The sequence below is a fragment of the Prionailurus viverrinus genome, chromosome E3 (genome assembly GCF_022837055.1).
Source record: "Prionailurus viverrinus isolate Anna chromosome E3, UM_Priviv_1.0, whole genome shotgun sequence".
NCBI classification, from domain to species: Eukaryota; Metazoa; Chordata; class Mammalia; order Carnivora; family Felidae; genus Prionailurus; species Prionailurus viverrinus.
In genome coordinates, this window is record NC_062576.1 from 17435366 (window position 1) to 17454681 (window position 19316).

The window sequence follows — 19316 nt, forward strand, 5'->3', positions numbered from 1 at the left end:
CCTGCCTGAGTCCCCCAAGGCCTCTCCAAGTAAGAGGGACTCTCTGGGCGTCAGTGGTTACTCCAGAGTCCAAGAAATGGGCCTTTGAGCTAAAACCAAAGAATGTGTGAACCAGGAAGTAAGCAGTGAGGGGCCAATGGGTGGAGGGATAGGGGAATAGCTTTCTATTCTCCACAAGCAGCAGGGCCCAGGCTGGAGTTAACATCAGGCTTTTCCTCTTGGTTGGCAACTTGGGGTATTTCTTCAACGTCCAAGACACTCAGTAAATATATTCCAGAGGCAGAGAGAAATAGTTGGGGATCAGTTTATTCACTCGCATGGGCTCTGGCAGTTTTCAAATGGCTGTTGATCTCCAGAGGAATATATTGTGGTTTTCCTATGCCTGAGAGCTAATAGTTATCGATAACTGACTCCGTATAACGGAAGCTGATTGAACAGACCAGTGTCTTAAGTCAGCAGTTCTCCAGGTGACGCCACTTGTAACCTGCAGCAAGAGCATCACCCTAGGAACTCGTTACAAAAACTAAATTTTGGTCTGCCCCCAGACCTAGTGAACCAGAAACTCAACACTCTGCTTTAACAAGTCACTGTTACATGCTTTGAAAATGTGGTTTTGATGCCTGGCCAAGTTGGAGAACCACTAAGTGAAAGATCTTTCTGTATGGTGAATCTGGAACCCCTGCCCCAAGGCCACCAAGAAGGAGGGGAATGTGAGGGGCTCCTTGCTCTACAGAGTTCTTCAGTCCCCCTTCCCCCATATTCCTGCTCTTTTCACTCCTCCCCTGAACTTCAATTTCTTCCTGGAATCCTTGGGCTTCCTGGTTCCCAAACTGGAATTTCCTCACTGACCTGACTTTAGATCTTCCTTCCCCACAGCCACCCAGCCCCTGAAACCCTTAACTTCTCAGAAATTTTGGAGTCCCGAGTTCCCAGTCCCCAACCCCCTTAGCCCTGCCTTCAGCCCTCGCAACCTGTCCCCTGCCCACCCATCTTCTTCCAGGCCTGCAGGACCCTGCACCCCTCCCCAATCTGGCAGGCAGCTCAGGCCTCCTCACCATCAGGCCCCACCAGCAGCAGCGGCTGAGCATTTTTGCCCTTGTCGTGCCAGCACACGTCAAAGAAGGGGTACACAGGCCCGGGCAGGCGCTCGTGGAAAGCAAAGAGCTGCTCGAGGGCATCAGCGTTGCTGGCATCATAAAAGGAGAGGATGCCATCGCCAAAGCTCAGGTAGATCCCAATGCGCAACGGCCGCCTCTCCGGGGTGCGCAGCGCGCGCGGTTCCTTGGCTTCAACATGCGCCTCCAGGATCTTGCCTTCGCGTAGCCCCAGCAGCCAGAGGCCCTGCGAGGGCACAGCGTGCAGCCGGCCTCGGCGGCTGGCCTGGGCCAAGATCACGCCTAGTGCCCAGCGTGGCTTATCGCCCACTTCCACCTCCCAGTAGTGCTCGCCATCAGACAGCAGCTGGTGTGCCACCACCGCCACGGCCTTGTCGAACTGGCACGGGTCCTCTCCGGCCGGGGGCGCCTTCTGGTCCAAGCACTCCACGCGGCGGCCGGAGGGAGACACCACCAAGCTCGGGTGGGCCGTGCTCGGGTCAAAGGTCAGTTCCTTCATAGCTGCCAGGGGAAGAGTGGTCAGACCCTTACATGTTTGCCTCCTGTGAGCTTCTCCCAACCAATTTAGGGGCCTGTCTGCTCTAATCCCCCCAATATCTTTGGTTAGTGAGCCCCTTCCTCTCTGCTTCTGGCCTGGGCCAAAGACTGTACCTCTCTGAGCTTCAGTCTGCTCAGCTGAAAAACAAAGCCATAACTGACTTCCTCCACAGTAGGAAGGCATTTAAGTCAGTATGTGGATGCAAGGCATTTAAGTCAGTATCTGAGGCCCAGGTCACAAAGCAGGAGAGAGTCAGGAAGCCTGGTCCTAGGTCAGTCCCCACCTCACCCAGCTGTGTGACTTCAGTCAGTCTTGAGCCAGTCTCTGGGCCTTAGTCTTGCCTTGGATAAAACAGAACCCGCCTGCATTCCCACTTCCCCTCAAGGCAGTTAGGGCTGAGCCAGCCATGTATATGAGTCCTGGAGTTCTACAATCTATGGCACCTCACAGCAATCTGGCTCTCACGGAAAGGAAGCAGAGAGCCCTTGGGCCTCCCCAGCCACAGGCCACCAGAGTCAGTGTCTGGCCCTGGCCAGTCCCCCAGGGTGCCAGCAATGCAGATCCTCAGCCTCCAACTAGCAGGGATTATCATCTCCACTGTCCAGAAGGGGCAGGAACTGACCAGGGATCACCAAGCCTCAACCCCCAGCCCTAGCCTCCCCTCCTTGCCAGCAGCAGCAGCTTTTTAGTAGGCAGAGTCCTCCCCATGTCAGTCACCCACCCGTAAACCCCATGCCCTCAAAGTTCCTTCTCTGAGCACATGTTATGAGGGTTCAGGGGAAACCCCAGAAGTAACGGGGCAATGGGTACCTTCTTTGATGACTTCCCCAAGTCGGGACTGAGGCTTCTCTGTGTGTAGCTGGAGCCTCCCCTCAACCACACAGTTACAAACAGAAACCCGGAGATAGCACCTCCCAGTACCTGGCATCAGAGCCCGGAACATCTTCCTCCACACCTGGAATTTGAAGTCATCTGAGATGACAGGAAGCTGGATGTCCAGCCGGGCAGGCGGTGGTGATTCCGCCAGGATCTTCTGTAGCCTGGAGCGGGGAGGGAAAGGTGGGGGGAGGTGTCTGTGGGGGGACTTCCTGGAGGAGGCATGGGGTGGGGGTGAGGGGGACAAGAGATGTTATCCCAAAGAGAGGAGGACAGGGGCCATGGTGTGGAGTCCCAGGATCTCTCCTGCATCATACCCTGCCCTAACACTCTGTCAGAGTTTCAGTTTGGAAAGACAAAAGTGTTCTGGAGAGAGGTGGTGGCAACATACTTAATGCCGCTGAAATTAAAATGTACACTAAAAAGAAAAAATAGTTAAAATGGAAAATTTTATATCATGCATATTATACTGTAATTTTTTTTTAAGAAGAACCTTTTGTTGGGATAAGGTCCACACTCCGCAGCCCTTCAGTCTGCTCCCATCTACCACACCGACTTTGTCTTCTCTCCCTCTTACCAGTCTTGGCACCTGCTGTTCCCTCTGCCTGTAGCACCTCTTCCCCCAGCTCTTCACCTCTCCTTGTCATTCCTCCAGTGGCCCACCAAATGTGCACTCTACTGGGAAGCCTTCCCCGGCCACCCCTTTCCTGCCACACAGCACTAAGCTGTGTCCCTGCCCACATCTGTCCCCAGCGCCAGTCTGGGGGGTGCCTGAGGAGAAGGACCAGGTCAGGTTCCTTTCTGTGCTCAACGCAAATGCAGGGAGATCAAGGTGGATAGAATGGCGGTGTGTGAGCTTCCTGTGGTTAGAGGGTTGGCCGGCCAGTGTCCCTGAAGACTAGGGCAATTTGGGAAAAGGGGAAGAGCCAAGTTGGTCTCACCTGCTGGTCACCAGGCAGTATTTCTAGAAAGAGAGAAAAAGAGAACGGAGGTGAAGCAGGCAGGGGAGACACTGGAGACTTATGAGAATGGGTGGACCAGCAGGAATGCTGAGTGTGGTGTCAGGAAGACTCAGAAAAGCCCAAAGAAACCCAGAATTCGAAGCCAACCCTAGCCCTTTACCTCTGTGTGAATTAAAAAAATGTACCCCGCCTTCTTCAAGAAACCAATTCCCGGGCGCCTGAGTGGCTCAGTTGGTTAGGCGACCAACTTCGGCTCAGGTCATGATCTCGCAGTCTGTGAGTTCAAGCCCCGCGTCAGGCTCTGTGCTGACAGCTCAGAGCCTGGAGCCTGCTTCAGATTCTGTGTCTCCCTCTCTTTCTGTGCCTCCTCTCTCTCTCTCTCTCTCTCTCTCTCTCTCTCTCTCTGTCTCTCTCAAAAATAAATAAACATTAAAAAATTTAAAAAAGAAAAAACCGATTCCACCTGGTAGAAGATTATCCAAATAAATACACAAACCTCCAATGTCTATGACAGGAATGGTGCCCACTAAGATTCAGTGTCTGTGCAGCGTCTAGCCTAAACAACCATAACAGCAGTCCTGGGGCCCACCCCTCCTTGATGCATGACCCTGACTCTGTCCCTGTCCCTCTCTGGGTCCTGAACTCTGGTTGAGAGGCAGAAAGGGAAGGTCATCCAGTGCTCACCATGAGGAACTCAGTCTGTGGCTTGTCCGCCACCTCCTCCAGCACCTTCTCCATCTGCCGTAACTGCTCCAGGTAGGAGTTCAGGCTCCCCAGCTCCCGCCGCAAGGCAACCCCTGCCTCACCCCGCACACGCTCTGCCTCACGGTCCAAGGAGCCCTCCAGTGCAGCCAGGAACACCCGCATCTTGCCCAGCTGCTCCCCGACAGCCCCCCGGAACTGACGCACCGTCTCCTGTGGGAGCAGACAGGCAAAATCCCTTGGCTGGGACCCCCAACCTGGATGCCCAGTCCCCAGGGTCTGCCATGCTGAGCCCCTCACCTCCACCTCCAACAGCTGATGTTCCAGCACAGCCACACTCTTCTCCTTGCGCATACATGCCTCCTGCAACTGCATCTTCTGCTGTGGCAGCTGCGTCTGGGGGGGATGAGGCATAAAGAAGTTATGCTGCTGTCGCCCCCCCCCAACCAAACCCTCACCTCCCACCCTAAACCTGCCATCTCTGGCTCAGCCTCAATGCCAGCTCTTCCTCCAGCCAGGCTGACATCTTACCATTCCCCAAACTCATGTGCAGATCTTGCCAATGTCTAGAATGCTTACCCTCCCATTGTGTATTTAAGGAAGTTCCCCTGGCCTTGCCTTCCCTGATCCCACCCCCTCAGCAGTCAGCACCCCTAGCACAGGTCTTTGTGAGAGTGCAAACACAAATGTGGGGTCCTCCACCAAACAGGGGTACAGTGGTGGCACACAGGCTTCACAGGGTGAGTGTAGGTTGTATGAAGAAGAAATATGGCCTCCCCCTCTCCCTGGGCTTTACCCTATCCTTAAAAGCAGAACATTAGCAAAACACCCCAATCAGCCTTCCTGCACACCTGAGGGCTGTGGCAATTTAATAAAAATGTCTGCTGCGTTGGGGCACCTGGCTGTCTCAGTCAGTAGATCATGAGACTCTTGGATCTCCAGGGTCGTGAGGTCCAGCCCTACCTTGGGGGGTAAATGTTACAAAAAAAAAAAAAAAAAAAAAAAAAAGTCTGCCGTATTAGCCAATTAAACACATCTGTAGGTCTGTCAGTTGGTGAGTGCTGAAACGCAAGTGTAGGGAAAACTCCTAATAGCTCCAGCCAAAGTCACTCTTCTCCACAAGGAGAATCTGACGGCTCCAGTCCTGCTTCCATGGCTTCCAGCCTCAGTTTCCTCTTTTGCAGAATGTGAGCAGTCACCCTCACCTCACCTGTGGTTATGACAAATTGGCGGCCTTCTCCCCACTCCCCCTAAGGGAAACTGAGAGACTTTCTAGGCTCTATCTGCGCGTGAGTCCACGGCTGGCGGTAGCCCCAGGATTGGACCATGGAGACCATGGTCACCTGGCCAGGCGCCAGGTCCGTCTCCTTCCTGGGACGCCCTCCTGGGCAATGGCCCCGCCTGCACAGGACAGAGAGGGCCTGGTGGCTCTCAGCATGGAGCCGTCAGAGGTTCAGAGGTGGCAGGGCTAAGCCATGAGGCAGAAGTGCGACCAGAACCCCTGACTCCCAATGTGCTCAAGAAATTCAAACTGAAGCGAGGGGAGGAGCCGCTCCCGGAAGGCTTTCAGAACATCCCGCCCGGATCGCTGGGCTGCTGGGCCTCGACGTGCTGTGATCTCACCTACAAGCTGGACACCCTCTGCCTCGAGGACTATGAGCTCAAGGCAGTCCTGCTGCGCGACATCGGTATGCAAGAAGAGACCGCAAGGTTTCAGGGGATGGCGTGAGTCCTGGCAGATCCCATTCAACCACTCTTGAGTCCTGAGGACACATGGTCTATGGACCCAGTCCCTCTTCATCGCCAGGGACCCAGGCATTCAGCCACGCCCCAGCCTTCCTGTCTCCCTCCTCCTTCAGACTTCTTCCTGGCGTCCCTTCTTCAGAATTCCTGCCAGCCCCTCCACGCGGCCAGGGCATACCCTGACAGGAATGTATCCTGCCCCACCTGCCCCTTCGAGGCTCCTGGGTCACCTGGTGCTCTGTTCCATTTCGCAGACTCTATTCTCTCTTTGCAGATCTCTCTCTCTCTCTCCCTCTCTCTCTATTCTCTCTTTGCAGATCTCTCTCTCCCTCTCTCTCTCTCTCTCGACCAGATTGGGAGTTCTGGGGTTAACAGCAAAGGTGAGCCTGGATTAGGAAGGCTCCTGGGAAGAGGAAGTTCCTGCACTGATCTAGGGGACCACCAGTCAGCACTGAACAGAACTGGGCAAGGCAGGAGCTGGAGGAATGGTGAGGCTGGTTCCCTGGAGGAGTCTGGAAGCCTCGAATATCAGCCTGAGGAGGTGGTCTACTCTTTTTAGAAGTCTGGGGGCCTGGGGTGCATGAGTGGCTCAGTCAGTTAAGCGTTAGACTTCTGCTCAGGTCATGATCTCAGGTTTATGGGTTGAGCCCTGCACGAGGCACTCTACTGTCAGCACAGAGCCCGCCAGCTTCGGATACTGTGCCCACCCCCACCCCCTGCTTCTCTCTCTCTCTCTCTGTCTGAAAAATAAACATAGAAGGAGGAGGAGAAGGAGGAGGAGGAGGAGGAGGAGGAGGAAGAAGAAGAAGAAGAAGAAGAGGAGGAGGAGGAGGAGGAGGAGGAAGAGGAAGTCGTCGTCGTCTGGGGACCAGGCAGAATCGCTGCAGTGCAATGCTGATGTTTGTGGGCAAAGATAATCCGCAGAATCCCACCCAACTCCTCATTCAGGAGAAGACAATGGCAGCTTCACTGCGGGGGAGCAAGGACCGCTGCCTGCCTCCAGAACCCGCCTCTTCCAGCTCCCCACAGCTGTCCTTTATTCTTCCACAGCCCAACAAATGCTTCATGACACCTTGAGGGGCCTGTGTAGACACATACTCTCCCTCAGCTACATGCCCTCAGATGTGGCACACGTCTGACATGGACGAACCAGCGTGAACCTGCGTCCCTGTTTGCTAATGTCTGGGTGTCTTTTCTGGGCACCCGTGGCAATTGCACACCTTGGGGTGCCCACAATTGTGTGTGGGCTCTGGAAGCGTTCTAGACTTCCAGCTCCATCTAGAAAAACAACCTGGTTTGGGGTCTCGGTGCCAAAGGGGGCCTGCGCACAGACCTGCGTTGCCCTCCCCGCCAGATATTGTGATCCTTAGGCCCGCACAAGTTTTGCAGCTCCGAGGAGAACGTGGGCGAAGCAGCCTAGCCGCCTCAGCCGGAGGCCCCCAGCCGCCTGACCTGGCCCCAAGCCCCGCCCATCTAGTCATTTCCTCCCGGGCCTCCACCCAACTCGGCTTGGAGGCGGTGGCCCCCGCGTCTCTGGGCGCGCTCCAGTAGCTAAGCCCGGAAAATCTACGTTTGGGCCGCAGCCCCTGAGCGCCTCCTCCAGGCTCCTGGCTCGGCCCCGGCAGGCTCCGCCTTCAGCTCCTCAGCCCGCGTTCCCGAGCGGCCTCGCCCCGCCCGCGTCCCCCGAAACTCCAGGCGCCCTGGGCCCTGAAGCTCAGAATCCAGGTCAATGCAGTGACCTCCAGATCGGCCAAACTCCGCTCCAGCCAACAACCTCGTCCCACCCCGGTCTCCGCCACCGCCCCCCACTGCCGCCTGAGGCCTCCCGAGCCCCGCACCTTGAGGCGCGCATGGGCTTCGGCGGCGGGGAGCAGGCGGTGGCCGCGGTGCGAACCGAGCGAGGCGCACACGCCGCACACGAGCGCGCGGTCCTGCTCGCAGTAGATGCTGAGCGGGTCTAGGTGCTCCTCGCAGTGGCCCTGCGGCACCTGCGCCAGCCCCTCCACCAGGCGCGCCAGCTGCAGGTTGGTGCTGAGCGCCTGTGGCCGCGTGAGTGCCTGGCAGCACGGGCAGGGCACAGTGCCGTCCGCCGCCGGCTCCCCCGCCACGCGGCTCAGGCAGGCTCGGCAGAAGCTGTGGCCACACTCGGCCGTCACAGGCGCGTCAAACAGCTGCAGGCACAGCGGGCAGGACAGCTCCTGGTGCAGGAGACCAGGCGCGGCCGACATGACGGACCTGAGGAGAGGAGGGGTCAGTCAGGGAGGCTCCACGGAGCCGCGAGATAGGCCCGGCCCCAGACCCAGACAGGGGGGATCCCCAGCCTATAAAGACCCCACATCTCATACACAAAAGGACTCTAGTTCTGGGCAAGGGGGAAGAGGGACTCAGTTTCAATCCCCAAAGCAGCCTCAGCTGCATTTCTCAGCTTCAGCCCCCAAAATTGCTTCTAAGAGGGACCTTGTCTCAATCCCAGGTCCTAAACCCGAGTTCCGGTTGCAGTCTTACCCACTGTCCTTCCCTGTCTTAACCCCAGGCCTCAGCCCCAGCCCCAAATTCCCCAGAGCCCCCCAGGCCCTACCATTCTTTCACTCACCTCTCCAGGATCCCCAGCCCTCCCCTCCCCCACATCTCCAGGCCTCCCGAGGACCCATAGGACTCACAGGTCTGGATGGAGATCTTGGGCAAAAAGAGACTCCCAGGAGGCCCCGTCAAGGTCAGGCCTAACCTTACAGGGAGCCAAAGCTGTGTCTGAAGACAAGCAAGGGGCAAGCCGCAAACTCAGAGCAAGGACGGGAACTCACAGGGGCAGCTAACAGTGGACACCACCGGGAAGGCACACAGTGAATAATGGACAGACCCTCCCAGACTGAGCCCTGGCCCCAGGACTATATTTAGCTGCCCTGCCCACCCCTTCCCATCACTTCTGGAAACCGTTCTAAAAGTGAGGACTGAGTGGTCAGGGGACAAGCATCACATGTCAAGGCCACCTGTCCTGGCCCATCCCACTGTCCCTTCCCTGGCTCAGCCTGGAGCCAGAAATCACAACCAGCAGGGAGGCAGGGCCTGTCATACCACAGGAAAAAAAAAAAAAAAAAACCAGGAACATGTTTGGGAGGAGTCTCTCCTTTCTCCTCCACCCCCACCTCCACACTCTCTAGCCTCCCCTTTCCCTGCCTGTGGTCCCTCCCCAGTTTGTCACCCACTTACTCCCCAAGTTTATGGCTCTCCAAGATCACACTGCAGGAGGACAGGACTTCAGCCCACCCTGAAAGCTTTTCTTCCTCCAGACTTGAGGAGAAAGGCTTTTCCCTGCTGGTCTTTCCAGTGCCCAGCAGAATCCCTGGGGCAAAGCTGGCTTCCCTAAGTGCTTGGGAAATGAATGTTAGAGGGACAGTTGAATAAATTAATGAACTGAATCCAGGGCCTGCAACCGAGAAGTTGATTCTGCCCTGAGAGCTTCAGGCCTTTACATGCTTAGCCTTCGATTCTCAGTTTACGTATCATTCAGAATGAAAACCAAAGTCCTCACTGTGCCCTTCAAGGCCCTATGTTACTCTTCTCTCACCCCTCCCCACCTGCTCACTCCAGCCTTGGCCTTTGGGCTTGCTGTCCCCTCTGCCTGGAACACTCTTTCAAACCCCTGTACAGCTGGTTTCCTTCCTGTTCTGCCTCAGATCATTACCCGGTGTCACCTTTTCAGTGAGGCTTTTCCTAACTCCTTGATTTTAAATCTCACATTTCCCTTGCCTGTTCTATTTTCCCCCATAAAATGTATTACCATCTGACAAGCAACATTTTACTTATTGGCTCTTGAAAGTCTGATTCCTCCTACTGGAATATAAATTTTTTACACTGCTTGTCTCCAACCTAGAATAAAGTGTGTACACACTGCACGTACACAATAAATACTCAGTGAATGAATAAACACACAAGCTCACTGGGTCCTTTTCTTTTGGCCTCGCAGTCACTTTCTCTCAGCTTTTCCCTGTATTTGTTCATTTCTCCCTCAATGGCATTCTGTCTTAATCTGAGTTTCTGCTTATGTTTCAGTCTTACTCTCCCCTTTGGACTCTCTTTTTGCCTCTTGGGTTTTTAATGTTCATTTTTATTAATTTTATCCCAAATGTGCACATGAGGTGTTCTTTAATAAGAGACAGAGTTATTAAATATTTCCCAGTAAACAGTAAATGTCCTGTGCCATAGGATGATGGGATGAGAGCCAGGTCAATTTTCCCATGAGGGTAGCCAGACACCTTATATGTGAGCAACAAGGAAGAATTCCTTTCAAGGAGTAGAAATCAACTGTTCCCCTCCCCTCCTTGAAGATATTTTTATTGCAACTCTTTGCCAAGTAAATAAATCTCCCCAGAAGCCAGGTAGATCCCTGCCCATCTCAGCTCATCTTTTGTTTGATTGTTTTTATTTACTTATTTTTAATTTCAAGAATATATTTTATTTAACCTAATGTATCCAAGATACTATCATTTGACATGTAACCAATTTGAAAATTATTAATGTGGGGCATCCTACTGACATAGACCATGCAACTCTTGATTTCAGGGTAGTGAGTTTAAGCCCTATATTGGGCATAGAGCTAACTTTAAAAAAAATTTATTGGAGTGCCTGGATGGCTCAATCAGTTAAGCGTCCGACCCTTGATTTCAGCTCAGGTCATGATCTCATGGTTCATGAGTTCAAGCCCCACGTCTCTGTGCTAACAGCTTGGAGCCTGCTTGGAATTCTCTCTCTGCCCCTCCCCTACTCTCTCTCTCTCTCTCTCTCTCTCTCTCTCTCTCTCTCTCTCTCTTTCTCAAAAATAAATAAATTTTTTAAAAATATATTAATGAAGAGTACCTGGGTGGCTCAGTAGGTTAAGCATCCGACTTCAGCTCAGGTCATGATCTCACAGCTCATGGGTTCGAGCCCCATGTCGGGCTCTGTGCTGACAGCTCAGAGCCTGGAGACTGCTTCAGATTCTGTGCCCCCCTCTCTCTCTGCACCTTCCCCACTCATACTCTCTCAAAAAATAAATAAACATTGGGGCGCCTGGGTGGTGCAGTCGGTTAAGCGTCCGACTTCAGCCAGGTCATGATCTCGTGGTCCATGAGTTCGAGCCCCACGTCAGGCTCTGGGCTGATGGCTCAGAGTCTGGAGCCTGTTTCCGATTCTGTGTCTCTCTCTCTCTCTGCCCCTCCCCCATTCATGCTCTGTCTCTCTCTGTCCCAAAAATAAATAAACGTTGAAAAAAAAAATTTTTTAATAAATAAATAAATAAATAAACATTAAAAAAATTAATTATTAACAAAATATTTTACATTCTCTTTTTCATACTAAGTCTTTGAAATCAAGTGTGTATATTACATGTAGGGCAAATCTCATTTCAGAATAGCCTCATTTCAGGTGCTCAAGAGCCACATGTTTATAGTGGCTATCAAATGGGATAGCACAGCTCTATAATCTCAATGATCTTATAATAGATGAATATTAAAGATTGTCTTATTAAGCCTTGTTGATTAACTATAGATTTGTGCTTATGTGCTTGATCAAAATCCTAGGAAAATGCAGAATTTAGGGAGAAAAAAGAACTCTGTTATTTAAGCAGAGCATTCTTGTATTTGTCACCCTACAAAAGTTTTATTTATGAACTGAAACTCCCATTCCTTTTAATAATTTCTTAAATCCCAAAGCAGTGTCCAGATAAACAATGAATTGCAGTCTCAAAAGCATAAGTAAACCTTAAATATGACAAGTCTTTGAACTTGTCTCCAAGCTCTGAGGCTCATTTTTTCTTGAATACTTGAAGTGCTTGCATGTTACATGCTGGCCCACTTAGGAAGATACCCCAGGCTTCCTGGCACCTCAGAGGCTTAACCTAGGAACATTATACAGGCTATAATCATTTAGGCCCTCAGAAAGAGATAAATTTTATTATCTTTTGGATCATAGCAATTGACTACACAGATGACTACAGATTTTACCCTCAAGGTATTGAAAAGTCTTAAGAAGCTACCAGGGCTTTTTATGAGAATGCTGAGAAACCCAGGGAAGTTTGATTTCCCCAAACAGGAGGTGTGTGTCGGGGCGGGGGGGGGGGGGGGGGGGGAGAACAAGAGCATATCTGGAGCTGGTCTCTAATACTACAAACCACTTTACTTCCACTCAAAAGTCAAGAGGCCCCTGCATGGCTCAGTCGGTTAGGTATTCAACTCCGGCTCAGGTCATGATCACTCAGCTCGTGAGTTCAAGCCCTGCATCTGGCTCTGTGTTGACAGCTCAGAGCCTGGAGCCTGCTTCAGATTCTGGGTCTCCCTCTCTCTCTCTGCCCCTCCCCCATTCACACTCTGTCTCTTTCTCAAAAATAAAAATAAAAAGTCAACATACTGAATATAGATCTCACCTGGAGTTTTCATCACTGCCAGGCTGAGGCTAAAGGTTTTGGTCAATAGGAGTTGGTGCCCAAGACAAGGAGGACAGTCAACTCAATCCCTCTTCATAAATGGGCCAGATTTGACAACGTAGACATTGATTGTCTACAGCAGTTTGGAGGATAAGAAGGGGGCAGGAACAAACAATATCTAGAGGAGGAAGAAGTAAGGACTTGTATGGCTAACCCTAAGAAGCTCTGTGAGGTCCCTGGGGCCCAGAGCTCAGAGGGGACAGATTTCAGCTTGCCCTAAGGGGAGCTTCCCAATGGCTGAAGTCATAAATGCCATCAGAGGTAAGACCTCCTTGTATTGGATAAATGCAGAAAGAAGGTAGAAATCCCCCAATCAGGGCCAGGGCAGAAGGAGGTCCTGAATGCTGATATCACAGACTCATGCTGGGCGTCCCCAGGAAGATCGCCTGCCTCTCTGGGCTCCAACACCTTCAGCCACAATATAAGGATACATAGGATAATAATACCATCCCTGTAGGGTTGTTATGAGGATTAAACCAGATATTATATTAAAACGCCAGGGACAGTATGCTGGCACCCAGGGGCTTAGGAGGCAGTGACTGCCACCACCAGACTCAAATCTTGACTCTGCTCTTTCCTCATGTGACTTTGGGCAAGTCATTTAACCTGATTTTCTCATTTATAAAATGGGAATCATGTAAAGATTTTTATTAAGACTCTTGGATTGTTATGAAGATTCAACAAGCTAATTCATATAAAGCGCTCAGAATGATGTCAGGCCCATAGGAAATGTTCAGTAAACATTGGCTATTGATATTACAATTATTATTACTAAGTATTCCAATGAATCTTCCCTACAACCCTGTAGGCCAATAACATCATCCCTACTCCAAAGACTGGGGGAAGTGAGGCTCAGAAACCTTAACAATGACAAAATCACGCCATTTGCAACTATATGGATGGAACTGGAGGCTATTGTGCTAAGTGAAATTAGTCAGAGAAAGACAAATATCATGACTTCACTCATGTGAGGACTTTAAGATACAAAACAGATGAATATAAGGGAAGGGAAGCAAAAATAATATAAAAACAGGGAGGGGACAAAACATAAGAGACTCTTAAATATGGAGAACAAACAAAGGGTTACTGGGGAGGTTGTGGGAAAGGGGGTGGGCTAAATGGGTAAGGGGCAGTAAGGAATCCACTCCTGAAATCATTGTTGCACTATATGCTAACTAACTTGGATGTAAATTTTAAAAAATAAATTAAAAAGAAAAAATGACAAAATCACCTACCATGTGCCAGGCCTGTTCCAAGTACTTCACCATTCTTAATCCATTTATAACCTCATAACTTCATTTATAACCTTGTAACACCCCAGCATTGTTCCTATTTTACAAGGAGGCAATGAGGCACAAGATTAATAATGTTCTAGTAGTCTATGGTTCTTCTGGCTGCAGAAGAAGCAATCTGGTTCCAGCAATCAAAGGTCACTTTTGTTGGTGGGGGGGGGGGGGAGGGAGCACACCCAGAAGGCACCTTACCAGTACCAATAGCTCTGGCTCTAGTCCAGGGGGCAAGGGTGGGCCTGAGGTAAGACCTGGAGGTTCTTTCCTTCCAGAGATCAAAGCTCAGAGCTCTCTTTGAGCACTTCCCCCAGAAAAGGAGGTATTGAGGGAGAAGAGATTATCATGGCTTCCCAGAGAAATCCACACCTATTCCTCACCTCCCCAGATGGAAATCACCCTGACAAGTAGGCTCTGCCTTTATCTCCGTGGGGGACCCTGGCCAAGTCATTGCCCTTCTCAGGGTCCTGATTCCCTATGGGCTGATGAGGTGAATGCATTAATGTTACAGATCGCAGACCTCAGAGACAGGCTGTGACCTCCCTAAGTCACACAGCTAAGAGAGGATCTGGGAATTGAATCTGAGTGGGTCTGACACCACTCATTTCCTGCTTTTCCCACTATTCCACAATCTTCTGAATGTACTAGTTCTAGAGCTTTCTGCAAAAAGGAGGAAGTTAATATCATTATTATAACATCTGCCCTCCATATTTGTGGACAGTCCAAAGGAGGAATAAATTTCCATATACATAATCTCTCCAAGCCATTTATCAATTTTTGAGGGGAGTGAGACTTTTAGGACTTTTAGGTGGTTGGAATTTGGGCCTATGGGTCAGATGGTTCAATCTGTGTTTCCTTGTTTACTACCACTGTCAGCTTTCAGAGTAATTTTATTATTTCTTAATTCTTAAATTTTAATTAATTTCTTAACTAAAATTTCTAAATTAAAAAATTAATTTCTTAAATTTTATTATTTCTTGGAAAAAGTGACTACTCTGAAAAATTCAGTTTTCTCCTCTGCAAAGCAGGTAAATACACACAGCTCACAGGGCTGTTTGGAGGTTTAAATGAGATCATGTATGTTAAGTGCTTAGCACAGTGCCTAGAACATAGTAAATTCCAAAGAATGGAAGTTGTGATTACAATTATTACTGCCTCCCACCAGCACTTACCATGTGGTTGTGCATCTAGTAGATGCTTAATACATCTTAGAGTAAAATAGATTCTCAAAAAACTTTGTTCCTTTCTGAGTTCACATCCACCTGCCAAAAAGTGTCCTTATTCTCACTGAGCTCCAGCCTGAAACCACTGGAAGGAGCGAGACTTCCAGTTCTAGGAGAGGAATAGCTGTTTTTCCAGCCACTCCTCTCCTTCCCTCTGACATCACACCAACAGGCTAACACTTGCTCTGAGGAGACGTTGGGTGAAAATCACAGCCTGGATTTCTGTGTCCCAGGCAGAATGTGTGTGTAAGCAAAAACATGACTGGGGTTGGACACCAGGAACAAGCTGGGCTCAAAAGGGTCCTGGGTAGTCACATGTAGGAACAAGGGAAGGACAAAATGTCACACCACCATGACACACATCCTCAATCTGATCACCTCCAAAAAAAGCCACTTGTGAGAAGCCCACCCTCTACTCCTAGTCACAACTCATACTCCCCCAGAAGCAATTTCCTGCAGCCCCACAGTTTCCATTGAAATATGTTACATGGAGGGGGCACGTGAGTGGCTCAGTCAGTTAAGGTCTGACTTCAGCTCAGGTCATGATCTCAAGGTTCATGAGTCTGAGCCCTGCATGGGGCTCTCTCTGCTGTCAGTGCAGAGCCTGCTTCGGATCCTCTGTGTCCCTCTCTATCTGCCCCTCCCCATCCCTGGGCTCACCTGTGCACTCTCTCTCTCTCTCTCAAAAATAAAATAAACACTAAAAAAAAAAAAAAAAAAAAGGAATATGTTACATTAAGTTTACTTAAAGCCAAGGCCATCCCATCCAAACAGGGGTTTAAGAGATACAGTCAGGGGCGCCTGGGTGGCTTGGTCGGTTAAGCATCCAACTTCGGTTCAGGTCATGATCTCACAGTCCATGAGTTCGAGCCCAGCGTCGGGCTCTGTGCTGACAGCTCAGAGCCTGGAGCCTGTTTCAGATTCTGTGTCTCCCTCTCTCTCTGCTCCTCCCCTGTTCATGCTCTGTCTCTGTCTCAAAAATAAATAAGCATTAAAAAAAAAAAAAGTAACTGCTTTCTTTAAAAAAAAAAAAAGAGAGGGAGATAAAGTCAAATGGCCATGTGGTCAAGAGGATCCCTGCTCTATGTAGGGGTTGAATCAGGCAATCGTTTTTAAAATTCCATTGTTCAAAAATCCAAAGCATTAAAGATTCTAACAAATGTGAAAAGAGCAGGTTTCTATGATTCTAGATTCCAGAATTCTTTTGTCATTCTATAAAAGCTTATAATGGTTAGAACTATGCCAAGCCCTGTGGTAGGTGCCGGGGACCACAGAGGGTCCTCAAGGAGCTCTCACTCTGGTGGGAAAACAGAGTGAACAGACACACTGTATGATAAAGGCATCATAAAGGCATCCTGCAGATACATAAAGGAATAGTTTTGTGCAGAGATGACAGAAAAATCAACAGGGAAGAGTAGACAGAGGACAAATTCAGAAGCTAGACAGACAAGCTATATGATCCCCTCAGCTATATGACTTTGGGCAAGTCCTTCAACCTTTCTGAGCCTCAGTCTTCTCACCTGTAAAATGGAGCTACTAGCCCTTGTCCCAAGGGGATTGTTGTCAGGATTAGAAATAACGTATGATCACAACCTAAAGCGGTTCTCAAAATTTTATTTCTTTGAAAAAGTGACTACTGATGAATGTTGGGACAAGCAGGAACTCATCAAGCAGACCAGATGGGAAAAGAGGCCAAGCAGAGAACAGGTGCTGCATGTGGAGAGAAGTCCAGAGGCCCAAAAGATAGAAGGTGCAGCTGAGGCGGTTAGCAAGGGCCTTGAAGGCCAAGCTGAGGAGCTTGGACTTGATTCTGAGGACACTAGGGAGTCACAGAGTTCTGAGCAAGAGGGGCAAGATCAGTGTGTAGGCTGGAAAGATGTAGCCTTTGGGCCACAGTGTACAAAATGAGTTGGAGGGGCGCCTAGGTAACTCAGTCGGTCAAGCCTCCAACTCTGACTCTTGATTTCAACTCAGGTCATGATCTCACAGTCCTGAGATCAAGCCCCAAATAGGGCTCCTCATTGAGCATGGTGCCTGTTTGGGATTCTCTCTCTCCCTCTATCTGCCCCTCCCCCACTCTCTCCCATGCACGTACTCTCAAAATAAACATTTTTTAAAAATGAGTTGGATATTCTGAAAAGATAAAGACCAGTGAAGAAGAACAATAATAAACAGCCATAAGTCAGGTGGCTCAGTCAGTTAAGCATCTGACTCTTGATTTTGACTCAGGTCATGACCTCACTACTCGTGAGATGGAGCCCCATGCTGCATTGAGGAACCTGCTTGGGATTGTCTCTCTCCCTCTCTCTCTGCCCGTCCCCTGCTCACTTCCTCTCTCTCCCTCTCTCTCCCTCTCTCTCTCTCTCTTTCTCTCTCTCTCTCTCTCTCTCTCAAAGTAAAATAAACTTTAAAAAATAAAAAATAGGGGCAACTGAGTGGTTCAGTCATTTAAGCATCTGACTTCAGTTCAGGTCATGATCTTGTGGCTTATGGGTTCTAGCTTCATGTCAGGCTCTATGCTGACCACTCAAAGCCTGGAGCCTGCTTCAGATTCTGTCTCCCTCTCCCTCTGCCCCTCCCCCATTAACACTCTATCTCCCCCTCTCTCTCTCTCTCAAAAATAAACATTTTAAAAATACAATACAATAAATAAAATAAACAGCCATCAGCCAAGGAACACTGGCTATTGGGCCACAAGTGCCAGCCATGGTGAGGATAATGGCACATAATACACCCAGACCATGTGACTGCAACATGCACGAGGATGGAGAGTGGACCCTGCTACTGTGCTGGAAAGTCTTGAACAGGTAACAGGTTGCAGGTAACAATGGCCTCATTTATCCCTTCATTCAGCGAGTCATCACTGAGCATCTACTAGGTACTCTTGATGCTGGGGATTCAGCAATGAACAAGACAGACAAGGTCTCTGACCTCACTGAGCTCACATTCTGATGGGAAGATGGATGTCCAATAAATGAATAAATGTACATGTCAGGGTCACATCAGTAAAAGGAAAGGTGATTGTTACAACCGAATTGAAATGGAAAAATGAAGGATTCCAACATCCACCTAAGAAGGAGAGCCAGGATTCAAACTAGGAACTGTACAGCTTCAAGTCCATGGTCTTTTAGCTCCTAGCAGCTGCCTCCCTTTGAACATTTAGATGCAAAGCACACCCTCCAGTTACCAGTATCCTCCTTTTAGCCACAAGGCCCCTTCATTCATTACTGACTCCACAAAGATTTATCGAACAACCATCATAGGCCAAGCGCTGTCTTAGATGCTGTGGATATAAGTGTCTGCACAAGCATGATCTACAGACTGGCAAAGAAGACTGATGCTAAACAAATCCACATAATTACAATTTAGTCACAATTGCTATGAGAGCAGGTGTTATGAACTAGTCTGGGAGGGATTCCAAACCTGGCCTTCCAGAGGAAGTGACATTTAACTGGAGCCCTAAAGTCTCAAGAATTTATAAGGCAAAGAGTGAAGGAAGAGACTTCCAGAGACAGGGAACAACACATGAAAGGCTTGTAGAAGCAAAGGAGTCTGGCACATCTGAAGAACTGAGAGGCCAATATGGTTGAGAGATGGAGGGAGAGCAGGGTGTGACACAAGACAAGGCTAGTGAGGTCTGCGGGCACCAGACCAGCAGGGCCTTCCCAGACACAGTAAAGGCAACTTAAAGATTTGGGGCATAGCTTGGGCTCCGATCCCTATCCATGCCACCTTTCATTTGCTCTTCTAGATCAAGCCCCCTGGGCCCAGAGTGGCTCTCCACCTATGACTTTCCCTCATGAATTTTCTCAACTATTCATCACAAGTGTCTCATCATCACTTCCCTAGAAATTCAGCTCCTGAGACCAAATCCTGGCTGCCCCAGCATTTGGCAAGGTTTGAGAGGCCATCAGGTAGCCCATGTTATGCTGGAATACTTACTGAGTGGATGCGTGTTATCCCATTTTACAGATAAGAAAACTGAGGCACATACAGAAAAAGCACACACAGCTATTCTCTACCCCTTTTTTTTACATCTCATTTCTCCCCAGCATGTGGGATTTGGTAAGCTACATGGTTCTGGATGTTAGGGTTCTATGATTCTAAAGATTCTATGACACGTAAGAGAGGATGTTAAGATTCAGGGAAACATGGAGATTTTAGCGTTCTAGAATTCCAAGATTGTAAGACTTGGTGCTTCAAAAACCCAGGTTCCTGGTCGGTGCTAGCTACTGCAAACCTGGAGATGCAGGCGCTACCCCATGAGCCCCTCTCTTTGCCAGTCTCCGGGGTCTCACCTCGCGCGTCAGCTGGAGGACGCGATCCTGACGCCCCCCAATGGCCAGGCTACAGTCTGCAGGCCTTGGTGTGTAGGAACCAATGGGGTAGTCCGGCACTCTGTGCCCCAGGGTAT

The 19316-nt window shown here is 49.9% G+C and overlaps 1 protein-coding gene across 2 annotated transcripts; it reads right to left on the reverse strand.

Annotated features, from left to right (window-relative positions):
* Positions 1-303: 303 nt before the first annotated feature.
* TRIM72 (tripartite motif containing 72) lies at positions 304-19300 on the reverse strand. Of its 2 annotated transcripts, XM_047837997.1 has the most exons (8): positions 18845-18932; positions 13629-13722; positions 7775-8171; positions 4494-4589; positions 4176-4406; positions 3471-3493; positions 2575-2693; positions 304-1616 (listed from the first exon to the last, which is right to left on the reverse strand). In XM_047837997.1, exons 3-8 carry the CDS (start codon positions 8162-8164, stop codon positions 1042-1044), a joined length of 1434 nt encoding a protein of 477 aa, XP_047693953.1. In that variant the 5' UTR covers positions 8165-8171; positions 13629-13722; positions 18845-18932; the 3' UTR covers positions 304-1041. The 2 variants fall into 2 exon arrangements, with proteins under 2 accessions (XP_047693953.1, XP_047693954.1); XM_047837998.1 differs by lacking the exons at positions 13629-13722; positions 18845-18932 and adding an exon at positions 19201-19300.
* Positions 19301-19316: the final 16 nt, after the last annotated feature.

Excerpts from the sequence above, each read along its gene's own strand:
- TRIM72 (XM_047837998.1), bottom strand. The coding sequence starts at position 8,164 with ATGTCGGCCGCGCCTGGTCTCCTGCACCAGGAGCTGTCCTGCCCGCTG. Across the intron at positions 2,694-3,470 it reads TACTGCCTGGTGACCAGCAG|GCTACAGAAGATCCTGGCGG; the intron begins GTGAGACCAACT and ends TCCCCGCTCCAG. Across the intron at positions 1,617-2,574 it reads GTTCCGGGCTCTGATGCCAG|CTATGAAGGAACTGACCTTT; the intron begins GTACTGGGAGGT and ends TTCCCCTGGCAG.